This window comes from Pinus tabuliformis, chromosome 1_1 (genome assembly GCF_031772625.1).
Source record: "Pinus tabuliformis cultivar Carrire ecotype Pingquan chromosome 1_1, CPIR1, whole genome shotgun sequence".
Taxonomy (NCBI): domain Eukaryota; kingdom Viridiplantae; phylum Streptophyta; class Pinopsida; order Pinales; family Pinaceae; genus Pinus; species Pinus tabuliformis.
Window position 1 is genome coordinate 941,415,444 of NC_142297.1, and position 26,609 is coordinate 941,442,052.

Sequence of the window (26,609 nt, forward strand, 5' to 3'; positions counted from 1 at the left end):
GATCAAACAAGATTTATGCAGAACTTTTGAGATGACAGACTTGGGGCTTCTTCATTATTGTCTGGGGGTTGAAGTTTGGCAGACTGAAAATCAGATCTTTCTCTCTCAGTCCAAGTATGCCAAAAATCTTGTGGACAGATTCAGAATGCAGGATTGCAAACCAGCCACGACTCCTATGGAACCAGGGCTCAAACTTTCAGCTCAGTCATCCTCTCCCCTTGTGGATGAAACTTTATTCAGGCAATTAGTGGGCAGTCTCATCTATCTTACTGCTACCAGACCTGACATCAGTTTTGCAGTAAACTACATTTCTCGCTTCATGTCCGCTCCTAAAGCTGATCATTGGCAAGCAGCAAAGCGAGTGCTACGATATGTGCGTGGCACTTCTGATTATGGCCTCCTATACACTCGAAGTTCCAATCCTATTCTCAGTGGTTACACTGATTCTGACTGGGCTGGTTCGGTTGATGACCGTAAATCTACAGCTGGGTATGTGTTTAATCTAGGATCCGGTGCTGTTACTTGGACTAGTAAGAAGCAACAGGCAGTGGCTCTCTCCTCAACAGAAGCCGAGTATCGGGGAGCAGTTAAGGCATCCTGTGAGGCAGTTTGGCTTCGACGTATGCTGGCAGATATGCATGTTTCCCAGACAGGGCCTACTTCTTTGTTTTGTGATAATCAGGGAGTGCTCAAACTTGCCAAGAATCCTGTCTTTCATGAACGAACAAAGCATGTCGAAACTCATTGCCACTACATTCGCCAGCTTGTTGAAGACGGCTCAGTTCAGTTGCAATATGTTCCCACAACAGAGCAGCCCGCCGACATCTTCACCAAGCCTCTTGGTCCTGATAAATTTGTAAAATTCAGAGGGTCTATTGGTGTTGTAAATAGATTGAGCATTAAGGGAGGGTATTAGAATATATTAGAATATCCCTATTTAGCATTTAATGCTCATTCCTTTTAGCTGTTGCTATTTGTATTCTTTTAGCAGTTTCTTTGATGAAACTGAGTGTTTCTATATTCTACATAGAAACCTGATGTTTCTATTATTGTAAATATCTCTGTATTATGATTGAGCTGTTTGCTCATTCGAAATTAATTCATTCAACATTCTTTTACAATCTGAAAGATAATTTTGAAGCTTCTTGATTATCCATAACTTGCTGCGCTATTCTTCTTTCTTCTGACGCTATTCTTTTAGCAGTTGCTGCAAAATCTCTGTGTCCCAGCTGAAGAACTGCTCTGCAAGGAAAATACGCTGCTCCCTTGTGCCTCTGGAAAGCTTCGATCTGGAGATCAAATTTCTCTGTCGACTCACTCAGAGAAATCGATTTCTACTCAACTTCGGACTCAGCCCAAGGACTGCACTGCCTCTGGGGTTTCGAATTGCTGCCAAGGTAGTATTTAGAATCCTCTTTTTCCTTTCCACTCTGAGCTCTTCTGCTCACGTTTTGTGCTCTGATATCATGTGAAAATTCAGTGATCCCGAATTATACTGTAATAACTGATAATGTTTCTTCTATTTGTTAAATCACTTAAACAAATTATTTGTAGTTTTCTACAAAAAACATCAAAATACATTGTTTTTTATGACAAACATCAAAATACATACACTACAACCTTCACAAATAAAATTCTACGGAAAGTAAATACAAGAAAAATACTAGTACATATATAACCACAATGACAATTATTTTTGGACAATTTTCCCTAGAAAAATCCAATGTGAAAAGTGGTGTAATAGATGAGGGTTTCTTTTATTAATCTTCAGCAATAATTAATGTACAAGACAAAGTAGAGGAAGAATCACTGAGAGAATTTTATTGGTGATTTTCTCATACTCCACAGTGTTTTATGGCTCCGAAGAGGACCTCCTGCTCTTTCGCTGGCCCTTTTGTGTCACCCTCTGTGCAGTGACAGCATGTCAACCCTTCTGTGCCCCTGCTCTGCGTTTCTCCTCTGCATTGACTCCTCCAAGCTTGTCTTGCACCCTCTAACTATGTTGATGCCCTCTCTCTCCCACCTACAACTCACTCTGACTCGATTTTTTCTTGCCGAACTTCAACTAGTGAGAAAATCGACCTACTTGAGCAATTGAGTATCTGCTCTGGTGTGTTCTCCATCTATCCAACGACTTCTTATAATCTTCTGTTGGAGCACCAATGACCAAAAATGAAGTATAATTGATGGCTAAGATTAACTGGAAATTGATCCATGTCTTCTTCTAGAAGATTCTCACTTGATTTAATTAATACCCTTTAATTAACTAGATTTCCTAAGTTTAGACTTAGGGAATCATTAAAAAGTTAATTATTTTAATTAAATCATCTCTAGGTGGAATTTTCCCAAATGATTTCTAGGTATTGGAGAATGCGTGTGTCTTAGCCTTTGCAAAATCTCAAGGCAAGAGCACATACGATGCTACATAAATCAACATTCTTAACCCTCTAGAGGGCTACATTGGCACATGTAGGATGTGTGTAGAGAGCCATGGGTCTCTACAGCAGCAAGTACCTTTCCATGGATCTCCATAGTCATTCATAGATCACTTATTGTTCACCTATTGGACGAAGAAGATGAACTTGGTTCACCATGCCCAGTCACCCCCATAGTTACATTATGCACTTGGAAGATAACCCAGGACTTGTATGATGATGTGACATTGTTTATATATCATTTAAGCCCTTGCAAATGATCTACATGCATCTTCGATTTGTTTGGAGACCCATGAGGACACTTCTGTGCCCCCACACCCACTTGATGTTGATTTATGTAGCATCGGATGTGCTCTTGCCTCGAGATTTTATAGAGAGGCTAAGACACACGCATTCTCCAAAATCTAGAAATTGTTTCTAGAAATTCTACCTAGAGATGATTTAATTAAAATAATTAACTTTTTAAAATGTTTTCCTAAGTCTAAACTTAAGAAATCTGGTTAATTAAAGGGTATTAATTAAATCAGGTGTGAATCTTCTAGAAGAAGACGAGGATCAACTCCAAGTTAATCTTAGCCGTCAATTATATTTTGATCTTGGTCGCTGGAGCTCCAGTGAGAGATTATAAGGAGTTCGATGTGGTTGGAGAAAGACACTTGAGCAGTTCAATTTTACTAGAGAATCGGTTTCCTGAGTAGTAGCTGTGAGTCGCTGGAAGTGATTCAGTAAAGTCGAAGCAGTGAGAGAGGGGCAGGGATAGTAGACTAGAGGAAGTTTTCAAGTTCTGAGGAGTGCAAAGCAAAGAAGATAGAGAGAGGTTCAATGAGACAGCGCGGTGCCATGCAGAGGCAATGCAAGCTTCAAAGGTTATCTGAGATTCAGCTGGGAAAGTCAAATTCCAGAGCCAGAAGTCAGGGTGTGACTCTGGAGGGCTAGAGGATCGAAGTTCTAGCCAGCAGGAGATCAGAGGAGGAGGTGATCCAGTGCCCAGAGACTGTGATGTAGAACTGTGTGGGTTGACGTAGAGGAACCATGGGGTCGACCATCCAGAGCCTGGATCAAATTCGGATTGCCAGTTATAGTGTGAGATTTTTCTCACTATCTCCTTTTTAGTATTTCTGTGTATCAGATAGCCAGTTCGTATTAGTTTTTGGTAGCATCAGAAGTGCTCTAGCCTTGAAAATTGGTGGAGAGGCTAAGGCACATGAGTTTTAAAGAATCCAGAAATCGTTAGGTGAAATTCCACCCGAATTGTATTTTATTAAAATAATTAATATTTTTAATGGAGTTCCTAAGTCTAAATTTAGGGAAATTAAAATATTAATGGGTATTAATCAAAATATGGGTAAGAATGATCTAGAAGGCGGCTCAAGTCATGTTTTAATCTTATCCGTTGATTCAAGACTTAATCTCAATTGTTGAAGACTCAACAGGAAAAGTATAAAATGGAGGTTTGGGGTTCATTTGGAAACACACACAGATATTGAGGAAATCGATTTTCTGAGGTGAGAAGTTCTCAGGAGGAAAATCAATTGGGGAGATCTTGCAACAGAGGGGCAGTGAGAATCCAGAAGGACTTTCCGGAGAATACTGACAGAGAGGCGGAGAGAGCTTGCAGAGAGGCAGTGCAGTTGTCGGGAGGGCTAACACAGAAAAGTTGTCTGTCATGCAAAATCCAGAACTGCTGGAACAGTCAAGAGAGATGAAGTAGAGGTAGCCTAGTAGCTGGGAGAGCTGACGCAGAAAAGTTGCCTGTCACGCAGAATCCAAAAATGTCGGAACTGTCGGGAACTGCCGGAACAGCCGGGAGAGTTGACGTAGAGGGTAGAGAAGGTAACACAAGGCTAACACAAAGCCAACACAAAGCCAACACAAAAATAGTTGGGGTTAGCCAGTCTTTTGCCAGATCTGCCGGAATTCTACCGAGTGAAGTGAGGTAAAACTCACTCAGATTTTCCACAGGTATCTTCTCTGTAAAGGATTGCTACATGAGCATCCTAGATTTGTATTAAAATATTTCTCCTGCATAATAATAAACCCTCAAAAATGCTGCACCGGTTTTCTTGCATTTGGTTTTTTCGGGGACTATTATGTCCAAAAATAAGTGTGTCCTATGTATCTTGTTCTTTGCTCTATTTTCTATTTCATGAGATCAAATATTTAATTAGTGTAGGCTACAAAAGTAATTTGCTTCAATATTTAGAAGAATAACTTGATGAATGTAATTTAAAAATCAAGTAGGTGAAGTAGATTCAGATTTGTTGCAGTAGGGGTTCCTTGGACTAGGAATTTTCACATGGTATCGGCCAGGTTGATTTTGAAACAAGAAGAGTAGATCAAGTGCTGAGCAGTGAGGCCGAAAGCTATACTTGGCAACAATTCGAATCCCCTTGAAGGGATTGTGCAGTCCTTGCCGAGAAGTAAATCGGAAGAAATCTCTCTCTTAGTGAGATGACAGAGAGGTACGATTTCCAACTCATGAGTTTGCAGAGGCAGAGGGAGTGACGCAGAGCCTCAACACAGTGCTTGAAGGGTGCAGTTTCTGCTAGGGCAGAAATATGCTAGAAAAGAATGAAGATACGTAGAAGGGGAATTTTCTCCTCCGAAAACTTTGCGCCAGAAAGTTCGAATTTCTCGCTTGCTGAGTAGCTGAGTAGTGCTAAGTAGTGACTAGAGGAGTCAGTTCGACAGTTGGGTGAGATGGCATCGCATGGGCTCAAAGATCAAGACAGGTTGGAAGGTGCTTCCATCTATGTCATATGGAAGACCAAAATCTTAGCTGTTCTAGAGGAATATGATCTCGACGCCTACGGCAATAGTGTTGTAGCCATTCGTGCAGACAGATCAAAAGAAGAAATACAAGGTTGAGCAGGGGAAGGCAAAGAGGCTCATTCTCAATGGAGTTCAAGATCATGTGGTCTCACACTTGCAGGGCAAGGATACAATATGAGAGATGTGGGAAGCCTTGTCTTCTTCGTATGAAGGCTCTTCCGAACAATGGAAGATGTATTTGGAGTAGAAGTTGCAGCGGACTTTGATGCAGAAAGGAGAAGGGGTGAACCTTTATCTTCAGCGTTTTCAGGACAGTAGCGACCATCTTGCTACAGTGGGGTCCACTCCTCAGTGAATCGCGATGGTGAGGATAGCCCTAAATGGAGTCTCAGATGAATGGCAAGTTTTCGCCCAAAGCATATTGGGCAGGGAAAGACTACCTTCATGGGAGGAGATGTGGGCGGCTCTTCAACAGGACGAGTTAAGGAAGGACCTAGTGAAGGTCAATCTCAATGGAAGTAGTGGGAGTGGCACAAAGACGAAGGAGGAGAAGGAAAATGTAGCTCTAGCATCGAAGGGACAGCAGAAGCCAAAGCGAAAGGAAGACATTTCGAAGGTGAAATGTTTCAGTGGTGGCGAGATGGGCCACTATGCATCCATTGTCCTTTGAAGAAAAAGGTCAAGGATGAGAAACATGATCCTAAGGCTACTTCAACAAAGATTGATGAGGATGAGTTTGCCATGAGTGCCCACACATCTCCAAGAGGGAGATGGGACAATATTGAGTTGTAGTCGGGAGGACTACATGTGGGCAGGATCCTTGAGGAGTCCACCTCTTGGATCAATTCCTTTGCTATGGAAGTCCAAGATTCAACAGTAGCAAGATGGACTTAGTGTCAAATGATGCAGTGGATTGTTTGGAGGACAGATGCAGTAGCTGGGGACCAGAGACTGATCAACGCAGAGCAAGGTTGGCAACAGTGCAGGATTCAACAAAAACGCAAAAGATTCAGAGGGTCAAAATCATCAACAGTCATATTCCAACATTCATTGTATTATGCTGAACATAGTTAAGTTCAACTAGTTTTGGATATTTTTCAGCTGCTTCTCTCAACAATTGAGTTGTAGTACAAATGCAGTGTTAACAATTGCTAGCAGCATAGAAGATGCAACATTTGAGAGGGAGTTGTAGTATAGATGCAACAGTGGCAGTGTCATGGGGAGTAGTACAGTAGTAGCAACAACACAGTGTTGGTGGCAGCTGTAGTGCAGAAAGGAGGTGCTTCAAAAAATAGAGCAACATGCAGGTGGACATTGTTGCTAGAGCACTTTCTTCGCTAAGAGGGAGTGTTAGTTTTTGGTAGCATCGGAAGTGATCTAGCCTTGAAAACTGGTGGAGAGGCTAAGGCACATGATGTCTAAAGAACCCAGAAATTGTTTGGTGAAATTCCACCCAGATTGTATTTTATTAATTAATATTTTTAATGGAGTTCCGAAGTCTAAACTTAGGGAAATTAAAATATTAATGGGTATTAATCAAAATATGGGTGAGAATGATCTAGAAAGCAGATCAAGTCATGTTTTAATCTTAGCCGTTGATTAGAGATTGAATCTCGGTCATTGAAGACTTAACAAGAAAAGTATAAAATGGAGGCTTGGGGTTCATTTTGAAACACACACAAAGAGATTGAGTAAATCGATTTTCTAAGGTGAGTAGTTCTCAGGAGGAAAATCGATTGGGGAGATCTTACAGCAGAGGGGCAGTGAGAATATGAAAGGACTTTTCGGAGAATACTGATAGAGAGGCAGCACAATAGCCAAGAGGGCTGACGCAGAAAAGCTGCCTGTCACACAGAATCCAGAACTGCTAGAACAACTAGAATTTCTGAGAATTGTCAGAATAGTCGGGAGAGCTGACGCAGAGGCAGCACAATAGTCGGGAGAGCTGACGTAGAAAAGTTGTGTGTCACGCAGAATCCGGAACAGCCGGAACAACAGGGAGCGCTGATGTAGAGGGCAGAGAAGGTGACGTAGGGCTGACGTAGAGCCAGTGCAAAAATAGCTGGGGCTAGCAAGTCTTGTGCCGAATTAGCCGAAATTATGTCGGGTGAAGTGAGGTAAAACTCACTCAGATTTTCTGCCAATGTTTTCTCTTTAAAGGATTGCTAGATGAGCATCCTAGATTTGTATTCAGATATTTCTCTTGCATAATAATAAACCCTCATAACTGTTGCACCGGTTTTCTCGCATTGGGTTTTCTTGGGGACTAGTGTGTCCAAAAATAAATGTGTCTTATGTATCTTGTTCTTTGCTCTGTTTTCTTTTTCATGAGATCAAACATTTAATTAGTGTAGGCTGCAGAAGTAATTTGCTTCAGTATTCAAAAGAATAACTTGATGAATGTAATTTAAAAATCAAGTAGGTGAAGCAGATTCAGATTTGCTGTAGTAGGGGTTCCTTGGACTAGGAATTTTCACAGTTTGGGCATCCAATGATTTATGCTTAGATTTACTACTGCTTAATGATTAAAACCCTCAGTTGCTGCACCGGTTTTTCCACATTGGGTTTTTTCGGGGACACTGTCCAAAAACAACTGTGTAGATGTGCATGTTGTTTATTTCTCTCTAGTGTTATATTTAGTTTCCACATTATTTATTTTGTGTAGGCTACAGTGTATGTATTTCGATATTTGTTGTAGATAACTGCAAATAATTTGTTCAAGTAATTAACAAATAGGAAAAATATCATCAGTTTGCTACAGTAGGAATCGGGTATCTGATTTCTCACACTTTAGAGCACCACAGGTTTATTACTTGGAGAACAAGGGGTCCACTACTTTCTGGAGTCCTATTTCACATTATGGCACCTATGGACTTTATTAGGCCTCCTCCAAGGCCCAACGACGTGCATTTTGGTGGGTTTGTCACCAAAAGTTAGTTATCTTGTACATTATTTTATTTTGGGGACTCAATTAGGCCTCATTAGGCAAATCAAATTCATTTGTACATGTATAAATACAAGTGATGTGATTTCATTTTAGCATCATCACTTGGTTTGGACTGGGATCTCTTAAGAAATTTTCGTTGTCCTTCTTGGTGGACGAGATTTTGGAGCATGGAATTAATTTTGATGTTTGGATCACTTTCTCTTGTCTTGGAGCTTATTGATTGGCAAAGTTTTGATGGTTGGTTATATTCCTATACATGTAAGTGCAATTTAAATGCTATTCTTTTTTTGTTGTTGTTTTGTCACATACATTGTTGTTGCGATTTCGCTATACGAGGGCTAATTCACTGCATCCATTTATATGAAGTTGTGGAAACTTAGTTTCTAGATAGTGATGCTTCATGTATGGGCCATATATAATGAATGAATGTTCCTAGGGATATTTCATTATAGAAATTTATCTTGACAAGCCATCTATTTGCCATACAAAGTGTAAAGTCTTTGAAGCTACTTTTCTTCTGCCCTAATGCTAAGTGAAGTTGTCTTTAAGGCCTCCTTGCCATAGGAAATCAAATCCGATTTCATAATCATTCTTGATTTCAATCTCCCCAAAGGATTAGGCACTGGTCCACCATAGGTGATAACCTTAAACCTAACTTTGCTCTCACCTTCTTCCCTTTTCTAGGCCTAGTCCCATTAGGTCTTGTAGGGCATCATTTTTCTTGCAAACCACTCACCCAAAAAATTCAATCCCTTGGCTCCTACTGTGTTTGTGTGTCTCCTAGATCTCCTCCAAATTTGAGGGAAGTCTGACAGTAGGATTGTGAGATATCCCAAGCTCTAGCCTCGTGATCAAACCTTGCCCTTGATTTCCTTGGACTTGTAGCCTCATTGGGATCATCATATTGCCTTTATTAGAAATTCTTTCTTTGATCTCTTTCTCTTCCCTAGTTGGGTCAAGTACATCGTTGGTTGCCAAATCCCGTTACCTTGACCTATCCGAGGGTCCACCTGGTCCCGTGTGGTCCCATTTCCTATCAAAATCAATTCTTCAAAAACACTTGGGAAACCAACTTCGATAAGAGATTAGGATGCTCCTTTGCAAGTCACATCCCTTAAACCTAGCCCTCAAATCCTCACCAACCCCTCCTACAGAACCCTACACCTTGCTTAAAAAGAAAACAAGCCCTAATTTTGAGTTTCTCCTAGGAAATGGATATTGGAATCACCTCCTATCCATTTCATTTATATATCCCTCACCTCTTTATGTACCAGGTCTCCTCCCATCGGTGAAAGTCCGTAAAAAGTAGGGAGCTTTAGCTGTGGTGACAGTGGGCTATAGTTCCATTGTTTCTCTTAACATAACAAGTGCCCCTCTAGGACCCTTGCTAGTTTGAGCGATAAATCCCCGTACACAAATTGACAGAAAATATTTTATTTTCAACTCACTGACATACAACTTATCGCTATTTTTCTAATGGAAGTATAACTATGGTGACTTAAGGTTGAGACATGCCATTACTAATGCTTCACTTTGAGAAGTTCATAAGAATATTTAAAATTCAATACAAATTTAAATAATTGAAATCACAAAAGGGTAACAAGAAACATGTGTCTAACATTTTTGCTTTCTTCTTTCTACTAGAATATTAAAGCAATAATGTACTATTAGAAACTGCTCACTAGTGAAACAATATATATATATATATATATATATATATATATAGTGAAAGCCTACTTACCATTTGTAAATCAATCATAGTCATAGTGGCTAACATAGATAATCCACACTATATATGTTACTTCCAAGAACATGAAAATAAATAAATCACAAGCATAAAAACTTGACCTTCCATCATGTTGAAATATCTCTTACGGAGTATCTGCTCCTCTTTGTAAAGCTTTTCAAGTTCTGCTATTTGGTCTGATTGCCTTTTTAAGATTGCAGCAGTTTGTTCATTTTTTCTATCAATGTCCTAATACACAAAAAAATGCTTAACTTCATAATCTCAGAAAGGTAAAAGATCTATTTTATGCATATTCAAATTATTGAGAGTTGACAAGAAATATTTACATTTAACTGTATAAATCTAGAAAACAACGATTTCTCAGAGCTGTTATGACACTTACAGATCATGAGAGCTAATAACAAAACAAAAGAAACTATTACCCCCTCAAATTGCATGAGTGTAACTGTTATATTTTTCATCACAAGATATGATTTGTGGCATGATACTCATTGAGTTTTTGATAGATTGGGGGTATACAGCTCCAATTTTTGCTTGGAGATGATGTTATTCTTGGCTGAGTAGATTGATGATCATGATTGATGGTCACCCTCTTGATATACTTTCTGATGATTATGGAGTGGGCTACTTCATCATGGTGTCACAAGGGTATAACTTTGTTCATTTTGACTGGAGGATATTACACCTTGGTTCATGTACAATGGTTCTAGCTCCCCAAGGGTTGGAAACTAGTAGTATGGGGTGAGAAGTGGTTTATATGGTGGATTGTTTTAGTACCTAGTTCTCTCCTCATGATTGTATATCTTTGCTTCATGGAGCTTTGGGGGTCAGAAGTCTATGGTTTCACTTCCTTTGGTTGATGGTAATGAAATAGTTTTTTATGCCATGGTATATCATTGGTGGATGATTATGTTGTTGATGGTTAGCATAGCCTAACACTCATGCATCTCATGAGTCATGACCTCACTTTTATTATGACTTTGGATTATGGTGGGGTTTACTAGGAGATACCACTTCTATTTTCATGGTTGGCACATATGTGGAGGCAATTTATTACTATTTTATGGGGTGACCCCCTTCTTTACTCTATTCATACATTTACCCTTGATTGACCATAGCCATGAAGTTACATAATGGCAGTGATATGAAGATGTGAATTATACAATGGGGTTGTTCCCTTTGATGCATGTAATATATTGTTTTAACTATGTCCTTGAGGATGGCACATATTTGGAGGCAAAGACATTATATTTAATTGTGGGCTTACCTCCATGGCCACCTTTGTTATGGAATTGTGGGTTCTCATGAAAAAAAAATGTCATACAATATGGCATGAATGTTAGTTTGTGTATCTCGGACATGTGTTCTAGTCTCATATTGTGTCTATGAGGCTAGGGAACACATTTTCTCCAATACCTAGAGAAGGTTTCGCAAGAAAATACCTTGATTAGATTTAATTAAGTAGTTAATTAAATTTTTCGAAGTTTAACATAGGGAAATAATCTAATTTATAAATATGAATTGGGGTAAAACGATTCTCCTTTAAAGACTTTTGAAAAAGTCGATGGAGTCAAGATGATATTAGCCATCGATTTTGATTAGATCATGGTTGTTGATTTGTCAACGAGAGATTATAAGAAGAAATCAATGGGCATTTGGAGAACATATAGACGCATTGAGACATAGAGTTGCAGTGATAGCAATGATACAAAGGCAGTGCAGGAACATTAGCAGTAGGGGTTTCAACAGAGATTGTCGGAGAGGTTCTTCATAGAGATTTCCAAGGAGAGTTGGAGATCAATTTTTATGCAGAGAGGACAATTTTCTAGTGGTTTGAATTGCTCCAGTGGGGGTGCGACTTACCTAAAGAGGAAGTGCAAATTTCTCAAAGAGGGGAATTTCTGAAGCAAGGATATTTTCACACGCGATTTTGATTTGCACAAGAGGATCGAGTTTCTAACTGAGGTCGAAATTTTCCATTGGAGGCAGAGGTTATTTACCAAGCTAGTGCGAGTTGCTAGGAAGGTCAAGTTTCTCAGCCAAGTTGCATGTGTGAGGTGAAGCCAGCTTCAGAGGGAGGCCGAATTGGTTTTGGTGGGACGAATAGCTTCGAGGAGGTCAGTAAGACTTGCAGAAGTGATCAATTTTTTTTTTGGAGGTTTTCCATCTTACGACAACAAGTTGTAATATTTCGCTAAAGAATTAATTATTAAAACCCTCATTTTCTGCATTGGTTTTCCCTTCGGTGTTATTCCAGGGACATTTATCCAAAAATGTTGGTGCCCATTATTTATGTGTGTGCAAAACTTTCTCAATTCTTGTGGTATTTATTTTCAGTGAAGTTGCAGTTGTGTTTTATTCAGTGTTTGCCACAAGTATTTTGCAGTTGACAAATAATCTAAAGATAAGAGAATAATAACCAATAATTGCAATAATATTTAAACTTTCACATGGTATCGAAGTGGATCTTAGGGCAGAAGGAAGATCTACGTAGAGCACAGGAAGAGAAGTGAGGGTTTGTACCCAGTTCAAGTTCTTTAGTTTATTCTCCAGATTACTTGAGTTCGTTGAATTTCTGGATTTCCCAGAGATGGCCACAACAAGATTGAGAGATCAAGACAGGTTGGATGGAGCCTCAAATTTTGGTGTGTGGAAGGCCAACATGTTGTTCTTATTGGACGAATTTGGTCTAAAGGAGTTTGCTACGGCAAATGTCGCTATACCAGCAGATCTCATCATGCTACATGAGTGCAAGAGGAACAATGCCATAGCGAAGAGGATGATTTTTGATGGAGTCTGTTGACCACTACCGGTCAACTGCCCATAGCAGTACACCCACTTTTCTTTGCAAAAAGGGTAGCGCTTGATCAACATGTCCGTGCCATTCTGCAGTCATCGACAACTTGATCAATTTATGTTGTAAACCCAGTCTACGTGTATAAATTGTAAATAATCTTAGCAAATATGAGTCATGTCTGTAAATTGCCTAGGTGGACCTAATTTTCTAAGTGATAATCTACGTTCCGGAAGGTTTTTCGTCTCACCGATCCATGATCGACAGAGTTTTCCTTCAGCCTAACCCCAAAGCCGGAATGGATTTTGTCATTAGAATCTTAGGAGAATCCTAGTGTGTTAATCTGCTAGATTATAGTTGTGTTGCAGAACTGGGTGGCTTATGAGGGTCTATGTCAAATGGGTTTTCCCTCTTTGGGATGTAAAGTTGTAAAAGTCATGATGTAAAGTGTCTTGAAGGTTAAGAAATGTTTTAATCCCCTCATAAGTCCTAAGTCCTAGGTCCTAGGTGATTTTTCCAAAAGCTAAGTTCGAGGATCCATTTAAAATAAATTTAAAAAAATTAAAAAATTAAAAATATAAAAATATAAAGTAAAAAACCTAAAAATAATAAAATAATAATATTTTGTGTAAATAAATTTTTTAATACATTAAAAAATTCGACGGATGAGATTAAGAGATATCTTGATCCTCATCGACGGTCGAGATCATTTTGACGTGGATCACTCGAACTAGCTGTTGGGAATTTTTCCTTTAAATAGGGTGCTAGGGGTCATTTGAGATCATTCGATCTGTGAGTCTTGTGCTAAAGAAGCTCTCTTGTAATCTATTTCTGGTGCTAATAAAGAAAGACTTTGGGGTTGAAATCTTGCTGGTGTTACTCTCGGGAAGTGCTGTGAGCTATTTTATTTTCTGCATATTTTAATTTCCAGCCATTAGTATCAGCTTTTTTGAAGAGTATTGTTGAGCATAGGTATCTTGTTCACTTGCTAGGGTTTGAATGGTATTAGATTTTCTGAAGTAATGGCAGGTATCTCCATTGCTTTTGAGATTTAGTACTGCTTTTTTCTCTCTTTATTGATGGTTGAAGTGAGCTGTGCAGGAAACCCTTATCAGAGAAAACCAACGGGCATTTGGGGAAGTTCTCGGCTGAACTAGCCAACTCCCGCAAGCATTTTCTTGCAGAGCCCAGCTAGTTTTGATCCTGGGCTTATCATTTAGTTTATTTTTCTGAATTGCATGAGAGATTTTCTGAAGTTTTTCATAGTAAATCTGGAATTTTCGATAATATTACTACTGATTATCATTGATAAATGTGGTTGTTAAAGAGTCAAAAGCTGTAAATTGTTTAGCTGATTTAGGGTTTAAATTTTGCTTTATACACAGATTTCATTAGGGTTTTATTTTCTTTTGCAGATTGCAGGTACAGGGTTTGAGAAATTCTTCAGGGTTTCTGGAGCGGGAAAGATTAAAAATTTTGTGATCAAGTTACTGGATTTCAATCACTATTATTCACTTCTGCTGCCATCTTCCATAGCTGCTTCAGCCACCTGCGTATCCACTGCTGCTGGGACTAGCTAAATTCTGCAATATTGTCGATTGCTATCAGACTGCCCATCCTCAATGTCAATCCTTGAGCTGTCGTCGGCTTTCCCATTCTCGACAACGACTCCACGTAGCTTTTTCTCCTACCCATCAAACGTTGTTGCCATTCCTTGCCTTACCCACGCACTGCAAAACCTGTGCACTTGTGGTTTAAACTCCGTGAACTCATATATGGTTTCCACCAGCAGTTTTTGTCTGCCGTCAAGCTAAACCGCGTTGTTTCCTCCCCTCCTGCAGCAAATCAAATTTCTGTTTGGAAAAATTTTCTGATAGCGGGTCGGTTCGTGTGTGCGTTCTGGTGTATGCATACCCCTCAGCGTGCTGCGTGGAACAAGCACGCATCAGCTCCGCCCCTCAATCCTTCAACGCCTGCCTGTTCCCGTCGCACCTGTAAGCAGTAACGCAAGCCAGCATATCTGCGTTCCGATTCAGTGTAAGGGTAAATCGATTGGGTCGAATAGTTTCGTTTTTTAATAGTTTAGTTTTCCCTTTTTTTTTAAAGAATTATCGTAGTGTTTTTTTTATATATGCAATCGGTTTCTTTAGACTTAGATTTAGAATCTTGTTTAAGTTTCAGGTAACGTGGGTCTTGTTAATTCTTTTTTTTAGAACTTCATAAAATTTTTAGATTTGGTTTATAATTAGATTATTTCAGGTTTTAAATTTTTTTAAGTTAATTAGATTTAAATTTAATTTTTTGTTTTGTTTTATTTATAATTCATAAAATTTTATTTTTAGGACTTTGGTTAGCATTTTAGTTCAGGTTATATTTTAGATTTTAGTTTAGATTTAATTTTTGTTTATTCAGGTTTTAATTTTGCACATTTAGAATTTTAAATGAAAAGAGTTTATTTTTATATTTTATAAATATAAAAAATCCAAATATATCTATATATATATATATATATATATATATATATATATATATATATATATATATATAGGCAAAAAAGGATTTTCTTTTCTTTTAGTTTGGATCTTAATATTTAGATTTTTTTAAATTAAAGTTTCATTTAGTCTTTAATTTTCATTTGAAAAACATAAAAATATTTTGGGAAATTTTTTCCAGTTCCAGTCTTGGCTTGGAAATTTTTTAAGGTTTCATCTTTTACGCTGAGGCTAAAATTTTGATGTGGAAATTAGTGTTTGACATGCTTTAATGTTCATATGAAGATTAACTACATGAATGTGATCTCTGGTTAGCATTTTACGTGGTTGTTTAAAGCATTTATCTTTTGAAATTTTAATTGTTGGAGTATCATAAAGCTATTGAGCCTTTATTGATTATCTTGTATCTGGTAAAAGTTAAGCTTTGATGACAAATGATTGCTCTACATGGTTTATATTTCTGCAGCATCTGATAATTAATCAATTAAACACAAGGCACTGGTCTTTTAACTTAACAAAATCAATTTAGTGCTTGCTTCTTCGTGTCTCCCAACCCAACTGGTTCGTAGTTGGTTTTCATCACCTCATGGGGTCTACCCCCCTTAGCCGCGGAGACAGGCTTAAACGGAGAGATGGGGATTAGGGTGACAGCCCCCGGTTTGAGCGTTGTCGTGACAATTTGTGCGACAACATTTTTTGGCGCCGTTGCCGGGGATAGAGTTTTTCTGTCCTTGGTTCTTTCATTTCGAGTTTTTTCGTGTTTTACTTCTTGTTCAGGTGGCGACTCCACTTCATATATTATCTTCAAGAGTGTATACTAGAAGACATCCAAGCAGTCTGTGCAATCCTACTCCTGATCCTGAAAAGGTCCTCAGGGTACGATTACACAAACTCTCTTCTCGTACACTTCTTGTTAACCTTGGACAAGAAGCCCTCTCTGACATTCATCTGCTTTTTAAAGGGCAAGTTAGGCACAACATCATGGATATGTATGCCCCTTGCAATTTTTCTAACATTCCAGGGTATCCCAATGCTATTCCATCAGTTGGGATAGATAAATTGCCTAACTTTCAGGGAGATAATGCTATTAGTGCAAATTCGCATCTAAGAGACTTTAGTATATGGATGGCTACATATGCAAGGTCTCCTGATTTCGATCATGAAGATGTTAGAATGACTCTTTTCATTTTAACCTTGGGGGGTGATGCTCATGAATGGTTTACTGAAAAACCCCAGAATTCATTTGATTCCTTAGAATCGATCATTAATGCATTTAAAGAAAAATATGGAGATAAGAGAGAAGGAAGACACCTCGTAAAAGCTATTAGCCTAATAAAAAAGAGAGAGGATGAAACTGTTGAAGAATTTAATAAAAGGTTTAATGGTATTGTTAGAGAATTACCTCAAGACTATAAACCTACAGACAAAACTCTCCAAGATTTTTACATTGATGCCTTTAGTCTTGAGCCATCTTATGAATTAAGGCGTGCTAAACTTAATGATTATAGAGATTGCCAAGCCTTAGCTATAGAGCTTGAAAATGACAAGGCCGCATCTGGGAAGTCTGAGATCCCAGGTTTCGATAGGGCTGCTACGAAACTAAAGGAACCTAAAGGAAAAGCAGTTCAAGAACCTGAAAGTGAGCTTGTTCTCAAATTGCTTCAAAAAATTGAAACTATGGAAATTAATCATAATAAGGAGATAACCACTTTGCAGAATAGGTTGATCCAAATGGAAAGAGCGCAAACGCAGAATTTTCAACCTCGAAATAATAATAATAGAAATAACAATTGGCAAAGGAAGGGTCAATCTAGTGAGCAGAGACCTCCTAATCCGCTAAGTAATTTGGTTGATAATTCTCCTCCTTACTGTCAGGTTTGTGATGCTCTTCATGAAGAGGCCACTTGTCCCATCGTTAGAAGAATTTTAGATAATGGAATGTTTGGAACAGGTGATCAAATAAATGTAGTAGGCAGTAAGTTTCCTTTGTCTATGGATGATTGGATAGAGGTCAAGGAAAAGAGTCGTGATGTTGTGAATCCTTCATCAGCTTTTAGTATAAATAACCTTGAAAATGAAGATGATATTTTGGCTAGGTTATATGGTGAAAAACCCTCTCCCGAGCAAATCTTGGAAATTGCTAGAGATAAGGGTTTAACCTATCAGAGAAGGGATAAAGATCAAAGCGGGAATCAAATTCCCCCTCGAACTTTTAACCCTGGTGTAAACTCTGGAATAGATGTCGATTTGGGAAGTTGGTTTAACAATGCAAAAATCTGGGTTCCTGTCTTCGATATTGCTAAAATCCCTTCCCAAAGAGACAAGTTACTAAAAGCGATTCAAGGTCCTCAAGTCAATACTTCTCAACAGAAGACTCGGGAAGTTGACTATCATGATGCTCCCATATATCTGCAAAGCTTAGATGCTGATAACAAAGATCACCAGCCTTTCTTTATCACCTTATTAGTTAATGGGTATAAATTGAATAATTGCATGTTGGATTCTGGTGCATCAGCTTGTGTTATGACTAAAAGGGTCATGGAACAGCTTAACTTAAGAGTTTCTGGACCCTACTATAACATATGCACCATGGATTCTAAGAAAATCGAAGTACATGGTTTAATCAAAGATTTGCAAGTTCATCTTTCAGTTTACCCAGACATCATGGTTGTCATGGATATTGTTGTTGTGGATGTGCCTGATGCTTGGGGTATGCTGTTATCTAGAAAGTGGGCCTCTGATAGGAGGAAGTATTCAAATGAATTGGTCATATGCTATGATTCCTTCTCCTAGGGGTGATGGTTTTGTAAGACTAAATAGAGAGGCCGAAAGAAAATTTCATGTTGAAGATCCTAAGAGACCTCACAACGAGATAATCAAAGAGCAATCTGACATTGGGAACTATGCCATCATGTCTAATTTTATAATCCCTCCCGATGATAAGATTAGGGATCTCAAGGGTAAAGTTTGGTATATGTACTTCGATGGTGCAGCGTCTAGGCATGGTAAAGGTGCTGGAATAGTGCTTAAATCTCCCCTTGGTCACATTTTCAAGTTTGCCTATCGATTAGAATTTGAAGCAACCAACAATGTCGCTGAATATGAGGCTATATTGTTGGGGTTTGAGTTGGTCAAGTCTTTGAAGGTTAAATTGCTTACCATTAAGGGGGATTAAGAAATTATCGAAATGCTGTGTGGGATACCATGTAGCATTTTGATGCCCTTGACCTCGAAGCAATTCCAAGAGAGAAAAATAGTTTGGCAGATGAACTTGCCGTAGCTGCTACTACTTTCCAGTTATCTGATGAGCTAATTAACGATAAGATCAAAATGGAAGTAATATTCAGACCATCTGTTCCAGATAACTCAGAGCATTGGCAGGTCTTCAATGATGAAAAGCAAGTCATTTGTTTTCTTAATAGTTTGGATGAGTTTGAGGATTTCCGGATAGTTTCTGAGGAGGATGGATCTTTAAATCATGAGCATATCATAAATCCTACTCCTAGGAATGTGGTTGCCTTAGAGCAACATTTTGATCGACATGATGCCACGACGCTGAGAGAAGAAAATAAGATGGACCCAGGCGAATATCTCGAGATAAACATTGGTACTTCTGAAAACCCAAAGATCGTTAAAATTGGTAGAGGTACTAGTGTGGAGGAAAGAAAAATGTTCACTGATTTACTTCGTGAATATCGAGATATTTTAGCTTTTTCTTATGATGAATTAAAGGGCTATAGGGAAGATGTCATGGAACATACTATCCCCTTAAAAGATGAAAATGCTAAACCCTTTCGTCAGAAACTTAGGCAAATTAATCCTAAATTAGCCCCCTTGGTTCAGAAAGAACTTGCGAAAATGCTTGCAGCAGGGATTATCGCTCAAACATGGCATTCGACATGGTGTTCGAATCTGGTGATTGTTAGGAAAAAGAATGGTACGATAAGGTTGTGTGTCGATTTTCGAAACCTCAATCTAGCATGCAAGAAAGATAATTACCCTTTGCCAAACATGGAGACTTTGTTGCAAAGAGTAACCGGTTTTGGAATGATGTCGCTGCTAGATGGTTTTTCTGGGTACAATCAGGTATGGGTTAAGAAGGAAGATCGTCATAAAACCACGTTCATCACACCATGGGGTACCTTTGAATACATCAGAATGCCTTTTGGATTAACAAACGCTGGGGCTACATTCCAAAGGGCTATGGATTATGCCTTCAAAGGGTTAATCAGGAAATTTATTGAAATTTACCAAGATGATCTTACTGTTTTCTCTAAAGATGGTATCAGTCATGTAAATCATCTTAGGTAAGTTTTCGATAGATGTAGAGAATACGGGATTTCTTTGAATCTAGCTAAGTCTGTTTTTGGAGTAATGGAAGGGAAATTACTCGGCCATATCATTTCTAAGGAAGGAATCAAAATTGATCCTGAAAGAATTGAAGCAATCCAAAAGATTCCTCTCCCTCATAATCTTAAATCCCTTCAGTCTTTCCTCGGAAAGATAAATTTTATTAGAAGGTTTATTCCAAATTACGCAGAAATAGCTAAGCCTATTCAAAATCTTCTAAAGAAAGATGCAAAATTTGTTTGGCAAGAAGATGGCAAAAAGGCTTTTCAAGAAATCAAATGTGCTATCGCAAGAGCTCCTGCCTTAGTTAGTCCCGATTATTCCAAGGATTTCATGATTTTTTCTTTCGCTTCCAATGATACCATCGCTGGTGTCCTACTTCAAAAGAATAAAGAGGGTCACGAACAACCTATTGCTTTCATGAGTAGAGCACTTCAAAATTTCGAATTGAAGTACAATACCATGGAAAAGCAGGCTTATGCCCTGGTCAAGTCTCTTAAGCACTTTAAAACTTATGTGGGTTATTCTAAAATCATTGCTTTCGTCCCACACTCTGCTGTTAGGGATATATTAACTCAAACTGATTGCTTAGGGACTCGCGCTAGGTGGGTTACTAAAATACAAGAGTATGATTTAGAGATCAAACCCACCAAGCTGGTCAAAGGCCAAGGTTTAGCTCAGATGTTAACTGAAGGTAACGAAAAGACTCTTGGTTTGTTCTATCTTAGTGATCTATCTTCGCCGAAACTGCAAAGATTAGCAGAGCATGAGTGGTACAAGGACATAGTTTATTACTTGATGAATCTTGCATGCCCTAACCATTTAGTTGCTCATAAGAGAAGGGCTCTTAGACTAAAAGCCACTAAGTATTGCCTTATGAAGGATGGCCTTGGGTGGAGAAATCCTGAGGGCATAGTGATTAGGTGTGTTGATGACGTTGAGTCCAAGAAATTAATCTCTGAGTTTCATTCAGGATTTTGTGGTGGTCATTATGCTGCTAGAACTACTGCCCACAAAATCCTGAGAGCTGGCTATTATTGGCCTTCAATTTTTTCTGATGTGCACAAGTTTGTTAGAGCCTGTCAAACCTGTCAACTATTCACTGGGAAACAGAAGCTTGCTGCCCTGCCTCTACAACCTGTCATTGTAGAGGCACCTTTTCAGCATTAGGGTCTGGACTTCATAGGGAAGTTCCATGAAAATTCTAGCAATGGCTACTCATGGATTTTGACTGCTACGGATTATCTTACCAAATGGGTTGAAGCCATTCCTGCTAAGAATGCCACTGAAAAGGTTATTATGGATTTCATTGAAAATAACATCATTACTAGATTTGGTGTCCCCGCTAAGATTACTACTGACAATGCCAAAGCTTTTAGTTCCTTAGAGTTTTCATCTTTTTGTTCAAGTATGGCATTGTCTTATCTCATTCGTCAAATTACTATCCTCAGGGTAATGGTCTGGCTTAATCAAGTAACAAGAATTTCATAACCATTATCAAGAAGATAGTAGGAGATAATAAGAGATCATGGGACAGCAAAATCAAGTATGCTTTATGGGTAGATAGAATCACTAAGAAGAAAGCTATTGGTAAATCTCCCTTTGAATTAGTTTATGGCTTGGATGTAACTTTACCTGTGCACCTCAAATTTCCAGCTTATCAGCTCCTCCAGAATTTTTCTACTAATAAAGATGTTGTTCAGAATAGAATAGATCAGATTGTGGAGTTAGATGGAGCTCGTAGGACAGCTTTTGATGCTATATGTAAAAATCAATCTAACATTAAGAAAAGCTTTGATAAATTCTCTCGATCTAGATCTGTGCAGGTGGGAGATATGGTATTGCTTTGGGACCGCAAGAATGAGAAACCAGGAAAACATAAGAAGTTTGACAGTTTGTGGCTAGGACCTTACATCATTCGAGATATAGCTGGACCAAACTCATTCCACTTGAGCAGACTGGATGGCGAACCACTTGATCTACCAGCGAATGGCCAAATGCTCAAGCTGTTCTTCAAAGATGATATCTGATGCCATAGGGCATCTTTTGTATTGTATTTCTATCCCTACTCCTTGTTATTTCAGCATTTCATTTCTGTTTTAGATTAGATTTACTTTTCATAGTTAAAGAGCTTCTATCTTTTATGTGCTTAAATGTTATATGATGATTTTTGAATGGACGCTACTTATTTCTGTTGTGTGTTGCGTGGATGCAGATTCTGGATTCTCACATTCCTACAGTGCAGCAACGTGTCCCCAAGTAGAGCCAGATGTTGACCACTACTGGTCAACTGCCCATAGCAATACACCCCATTTTCTTTGCAAAAAGGGTAGCGCTTGATCGACATGTCTGTGCCATTCTGCAGTCATCGACAGCTTGATCAATTTATGTTGTAAACCCAGTTTGCATGTATAAATTGTAAATAATCTTAGCAGATATGAGTCATGTCTGTAAATTGCCTAGGTGGACCTAATTTTCTAAGTGATAATCTACGTTCTGGAAGGTTTTTCGTCTCACCGATCCATGATCGGCAGAGTTTTCCTTCAGCCTAACCCCAAAGCCAGAATGGATTTTGTCATTAGAATCTTAGGAGAATCCTAGTGTGTTAATCTGCTAGATTATAGTTGTGTTGCAGAACTGGGTGGCTTATGAGGGTCTATGTCAAATGGGTTTTCCCTCTTTGGGATGTAAAGTTGTAAAAGTCATGATGTAAAGTGTCTTGAGGGTTAAGAAATGTTTTAATCCCCTCATAAGTCCTAAGTCCTACGTCCTAGGTGATTTTTCCAAAAGCTAAGTTCGAGGATCCATTTAAAATAAATTTAAAAAAATTACAAAAATTAAAAAATTAAAAATAAAAAAAATATAAAGTAAAAAACCTAAAAATAATAAAATAATAATATTTTGAGTAAATAATTTTTTTGATACATTAAAAAATTCGACGGATGAGATTAAGAGATATCTTGATCCTCATCGACGGTCAAGATCATTTTGACGTGGACCATTCGAACTAGCTGTTGGGAATTTTTCCTTTAAATAGGGTGCTAGGGGTCATTTGAGATCATTCGATCTGTGAGTCTTGTGCTGAAGAAGCTCTTTTGTAATTTGTTTTTGGTGCTAATAAAGAAAGACTTTGGGGTTGAAATCTTGCTGGTGTTACTCTCTGGAAGTGTTGTGAGCTATTTTATTTTCTGCATATTTTAATTTCCAGCCATTAGTAATAGCTTTTTTGAAGAGTATTTTTGAGCATAGGTATCTTGTTCACTTGCTAGGGTTTGAATGGTATTAGATTTTCTGAAGTAATGGCAGGTATCTCCATTTCTTTTGAGATCTAGTACTGCTTTTTTCTCTCTTTATTGATGGTTGAAGTGAGCTGTGCAGGAAACCCTTATCAGAGAAAACCAACGGGCGTTTGGGGAAGTTCTCGGCTGAACCAGCCAACTCCCGCAAGCATTTTCTTGCAGAGCCCAACTAGTTTTGATCCTGGGCTTATCATTTAGTTTATTTTTCTGAATTGCATGAGAGATTTTCTGAAGTTTTTCATAGTAAATCTGGAATTTTCGATAATATTACTACTGATTATCATTGATAAATGTGGTTGTTAAAGAGTCAAAAGCTGTAAATTGTTTAGTTGATTTAGGGTTTAAATTTTGCTTTATACACAGATTTCATTAGGGTTTTATTTTCTTTTGCAGATTGCAGGTATAGGGTTTGAGAAATTCTTCAGGGTTTCTGGAGCGGGAAAGATTAAAAATTTTGTGATCAAGTTACTGGATTTCAATCACTATTATTCACTTCTGCTGCCATCTTCCATAGCTGCTTCAGCCACTTGCGTATCCACTGCTGCTGGGACTAGCTAAATTCTGCAATATTGTCGATTGCTATCAGACTGCCCATCCTCAATGTCAATCCTTGAGCTGTCGTCGGCTTTCCCATTCTCGACAACGACTCCACGCAGCTTTTCTCCTACCCATCAAACGCTGTTGCCATTCCTTGCCTTACCCACGCACTGCAAAACCTGCGCACTTGTGGTTTAAACTCCGTGAACTCATATATGGTTTCCACCAGCAGTTTTTGTCTGCCGTCAAGCTAAACCGCGTTGTTTCCTCCCCTCTTGCGGCAAATCAAATTTCTGTTTGGAAAAATTTTCTGATAGCAGGCCGGTTTGTGTGTGCGTTCTGGTGTATGCATACCCCTTAGCGTGCTGCGTGGAACAAGCACGCATCAGCTCCGCCCCTCAATCCTTCAACGCCTGCCTGTTCCCGTCGCACTTGTAAGCAGTCACGCAAGCCAGCATATCTGCGTTCCGATTCAGCGTAAGGGTAAATCGATTGGGTCGAATAGTTTCGTTTTTTAATAGTTTCGTTTTCCCTTTTTTTTTAAAAGAATTATCGTAGTGTTTTTTTTTTATATATGCAATCGGTTGCTTTAGACTTAGATTTAGAATCTTGTTTAAGTTTCGGGTAACGTGGGTCTTGTTAATTCTTTTTTTTAGAACTTCATAAATTTTTTAGATTTGGTTTATAATTAGATTATTTCAGGTTTTAAATTTTTTTAAGTTAATTAGATTTAAATTTAAATTTTTGTTTTGTTTTATTTATAATTCATAAAATTTTATTTTGAGGACTTTGGTTAGCGTTTTAGTTCAGGTTATATTTTAGATTTTAGTTTAGATTTAATTTTTGTTTATTCAGGTTTTAATTTTGCACATTTAGAATTTTAAATGAAAAGAGTTTATTTTTATATTTTATAAATATAAAAAATCCAAATATATATATATATATATATATATAAGGCAAAAAAGGATTTTCTTTTCTTTTAGTTTGGATCTTAATATTTAGATTTTTTTAAATTAAAGTTTCATTTAGTCTTTAATTTTCATTTGAAAAACATAAAAATATTTTGGGAAATTTTTCCAGTTCCAGTCTTGGCTTGGAAATTTTTTAAGGTTTCATCTTTTACGCTGAGGCTAAAATTTTGATGTGGAAATTAGTGTTTGACATGCTTTAATGTTCATCTGAAGATTAACTACATGAATGTGATCTCTGGTTAGCATTTTACGTGGTTGTTTAAAACCATTATCTTTTGAAATTTTAATTGTTGGAGTATCATTAAGCTATTGAGCCTTTATTGATTATCTTGTATCTGGTAAAAGTTAAGCTTTGATGACAAATGATTGCTCTACATGGTTTATATTTCTGCAGCGTCTGATAATTAATCGATTAAACACAAGGCACTGGTCTTTTAACTTAACAAAATCAATTTAGTGCTTGCTTCTTCGTGTCTCCCAAGCCAACTGGTTCGTAGTTGGTTTTCATCACCTCATAGGGTCTACCCCCCTTAGCCGCGGGAGACAGGCTTAAACGGAGAGATCGGGGATCAGGGTGACAGCCCCCGGTTTGAGCGTTGTCGTGACAATCTGTGCGACAACAGAGTCAAGGATCATATTGTTCCACATCTCATTGAGAAAGGGAGAATGAAGGAAATGTGGGATGCCATCGTGAAACTATACCAGGATCCTTCAGAAAAAAGGAAAATGATCTTCAAGAGGAAGTTGAGGACCATCAAGCAGAATAAAGAAGAAGACGTGACTTCCTATCTCACCAAAGTTTCGTTTGTCAGAGATGAACTAGCTTAGTTGGAGAAAAACCAAGCGATTATGAGCTAGTGCGTATAACACTCATGTAATGTCCCCACTTTTAGTTTTCCTCTATAGTACAACCACGATGGATCTTCAAGGTATGTGATGGACAGGTCACAGGAGTAGGATTATGTCATTAGGAGTCCCATAAGGGTTTTGAGGAGATTTTATGGGATTTGATGGCATTTGTTTGGCATATTCATCATCAGGAGTAGTTCCGCACAACTTGTTTTTGGTTCCATTGCTTTCTATTAATTCTTGTAAAATAGGGTTATTATTGAGCATACCTTAATTAATTATGATTAAGGTGGGCATTCCGAGTGGAATATTTGATGAAACACCTTAGTGTAATAGCTCGTTAGAACCGAAACGAGAAGATATACAGGATGAGATGTTGAGAGGTGACTTCCAGTGGCCAGAGAAAATATGGTGGGTGATTTACCATTTTACTAGATTAAAAGTTACTTTAATTAGTCACTTAATTAAAAAGGGAAAAGTTAAAGGGAAAAGGCCAAAAGTGACTTAAATAAATTAAAAAGTCACTTAAGACAAAGTCAAGGAGGAGCTTCTAGAATAATAATAAAATAATAAAATAAATACTTCTAGAAGATTGGAGATCTATCTATCAAGCCTATAAAAGGAGGAGGAGATCATTTGGGACATCTTGGTTTGCTTGATCATTGCGGTAGTGAGAGTTGGAGAACAAAGTTCCCGAATTTAGCTAAGCCCTAGGATAGAAACCCTCGGGTATACTATTGTGTGTTGGACGAAAACCCAACACTTTGAGGAGGTTTCACATAGAAATATCATGGTGCCTCAGTGGATGTTTTGGAAAGAAAACCTACAATAGCAGTTTTGTGCACTGGAGTGGGGATCACACAAAGCTCCAATTTGGGCGATATTTTCAGTTAAGTCTGGAGGTAAGGTTAGCATTGGAGCAGATTATTTGGAGGCCAATTTATTCATCTTAGCTATGTCTATGTAATCATATGCCCAGTAATATAATAAAGTTGAGCTTGTTTCCATTTATCGTGTTATTTGAGATGTCGTGTTTTACTTGTCATATTTTACTCGCAATTTTCTATTAAATGGATGCAATTTTTTTATGAAGAATTTTGTTGAAAAATTAGCCAAATATTCTGTTTGGGATTTTACAATGGTATCAGAGTTGTGCATCCTTCCAGCCCGAGGGTTCTTGTTGGAAGATCAAATTTTTAATTGCAGGCATTATGGATCAGGACCATGATCAAATTATTATCTCCATCAAGGTTGCATATCAAGTGTTCGACGAAACTCCTCAAAGAAAACTTTTACTAATTTTTTATTCAAAAAGTTCGTCATTATTCTTGTCTTTTGTGGAGTGAAGAAACCAACAACCACACTTACCATTATTCTGGAGTAGCATTGTGGTTTAATTAGTAACCAAGGAGATCA

At 38.1% G+C, this 26,609-nt stretch overlaps 1 protein-coding gene across 1 annotated transcript in view; it reads right to left on the minus strand.

The window, feature by feature from the left end:
* Window positions 1-26,609, minus strand: part of LOC149217575 (kinesin-like protein KIN-14I) — a 412,787-nt gene that overhangs the window by 77,314 nt on the left and 308,864 nt on the right. The window contains exon 19 of the mRNA XM_089391383.1: window positions 10,003-10,129. Coding sequence (XP_089247509.1) covers window positions 10,003-10,129 — 127 coding nt within the window. The remainder of the gene's footprint in view (window positions 1-10,002; window positions 10,130-26,609) is intronic.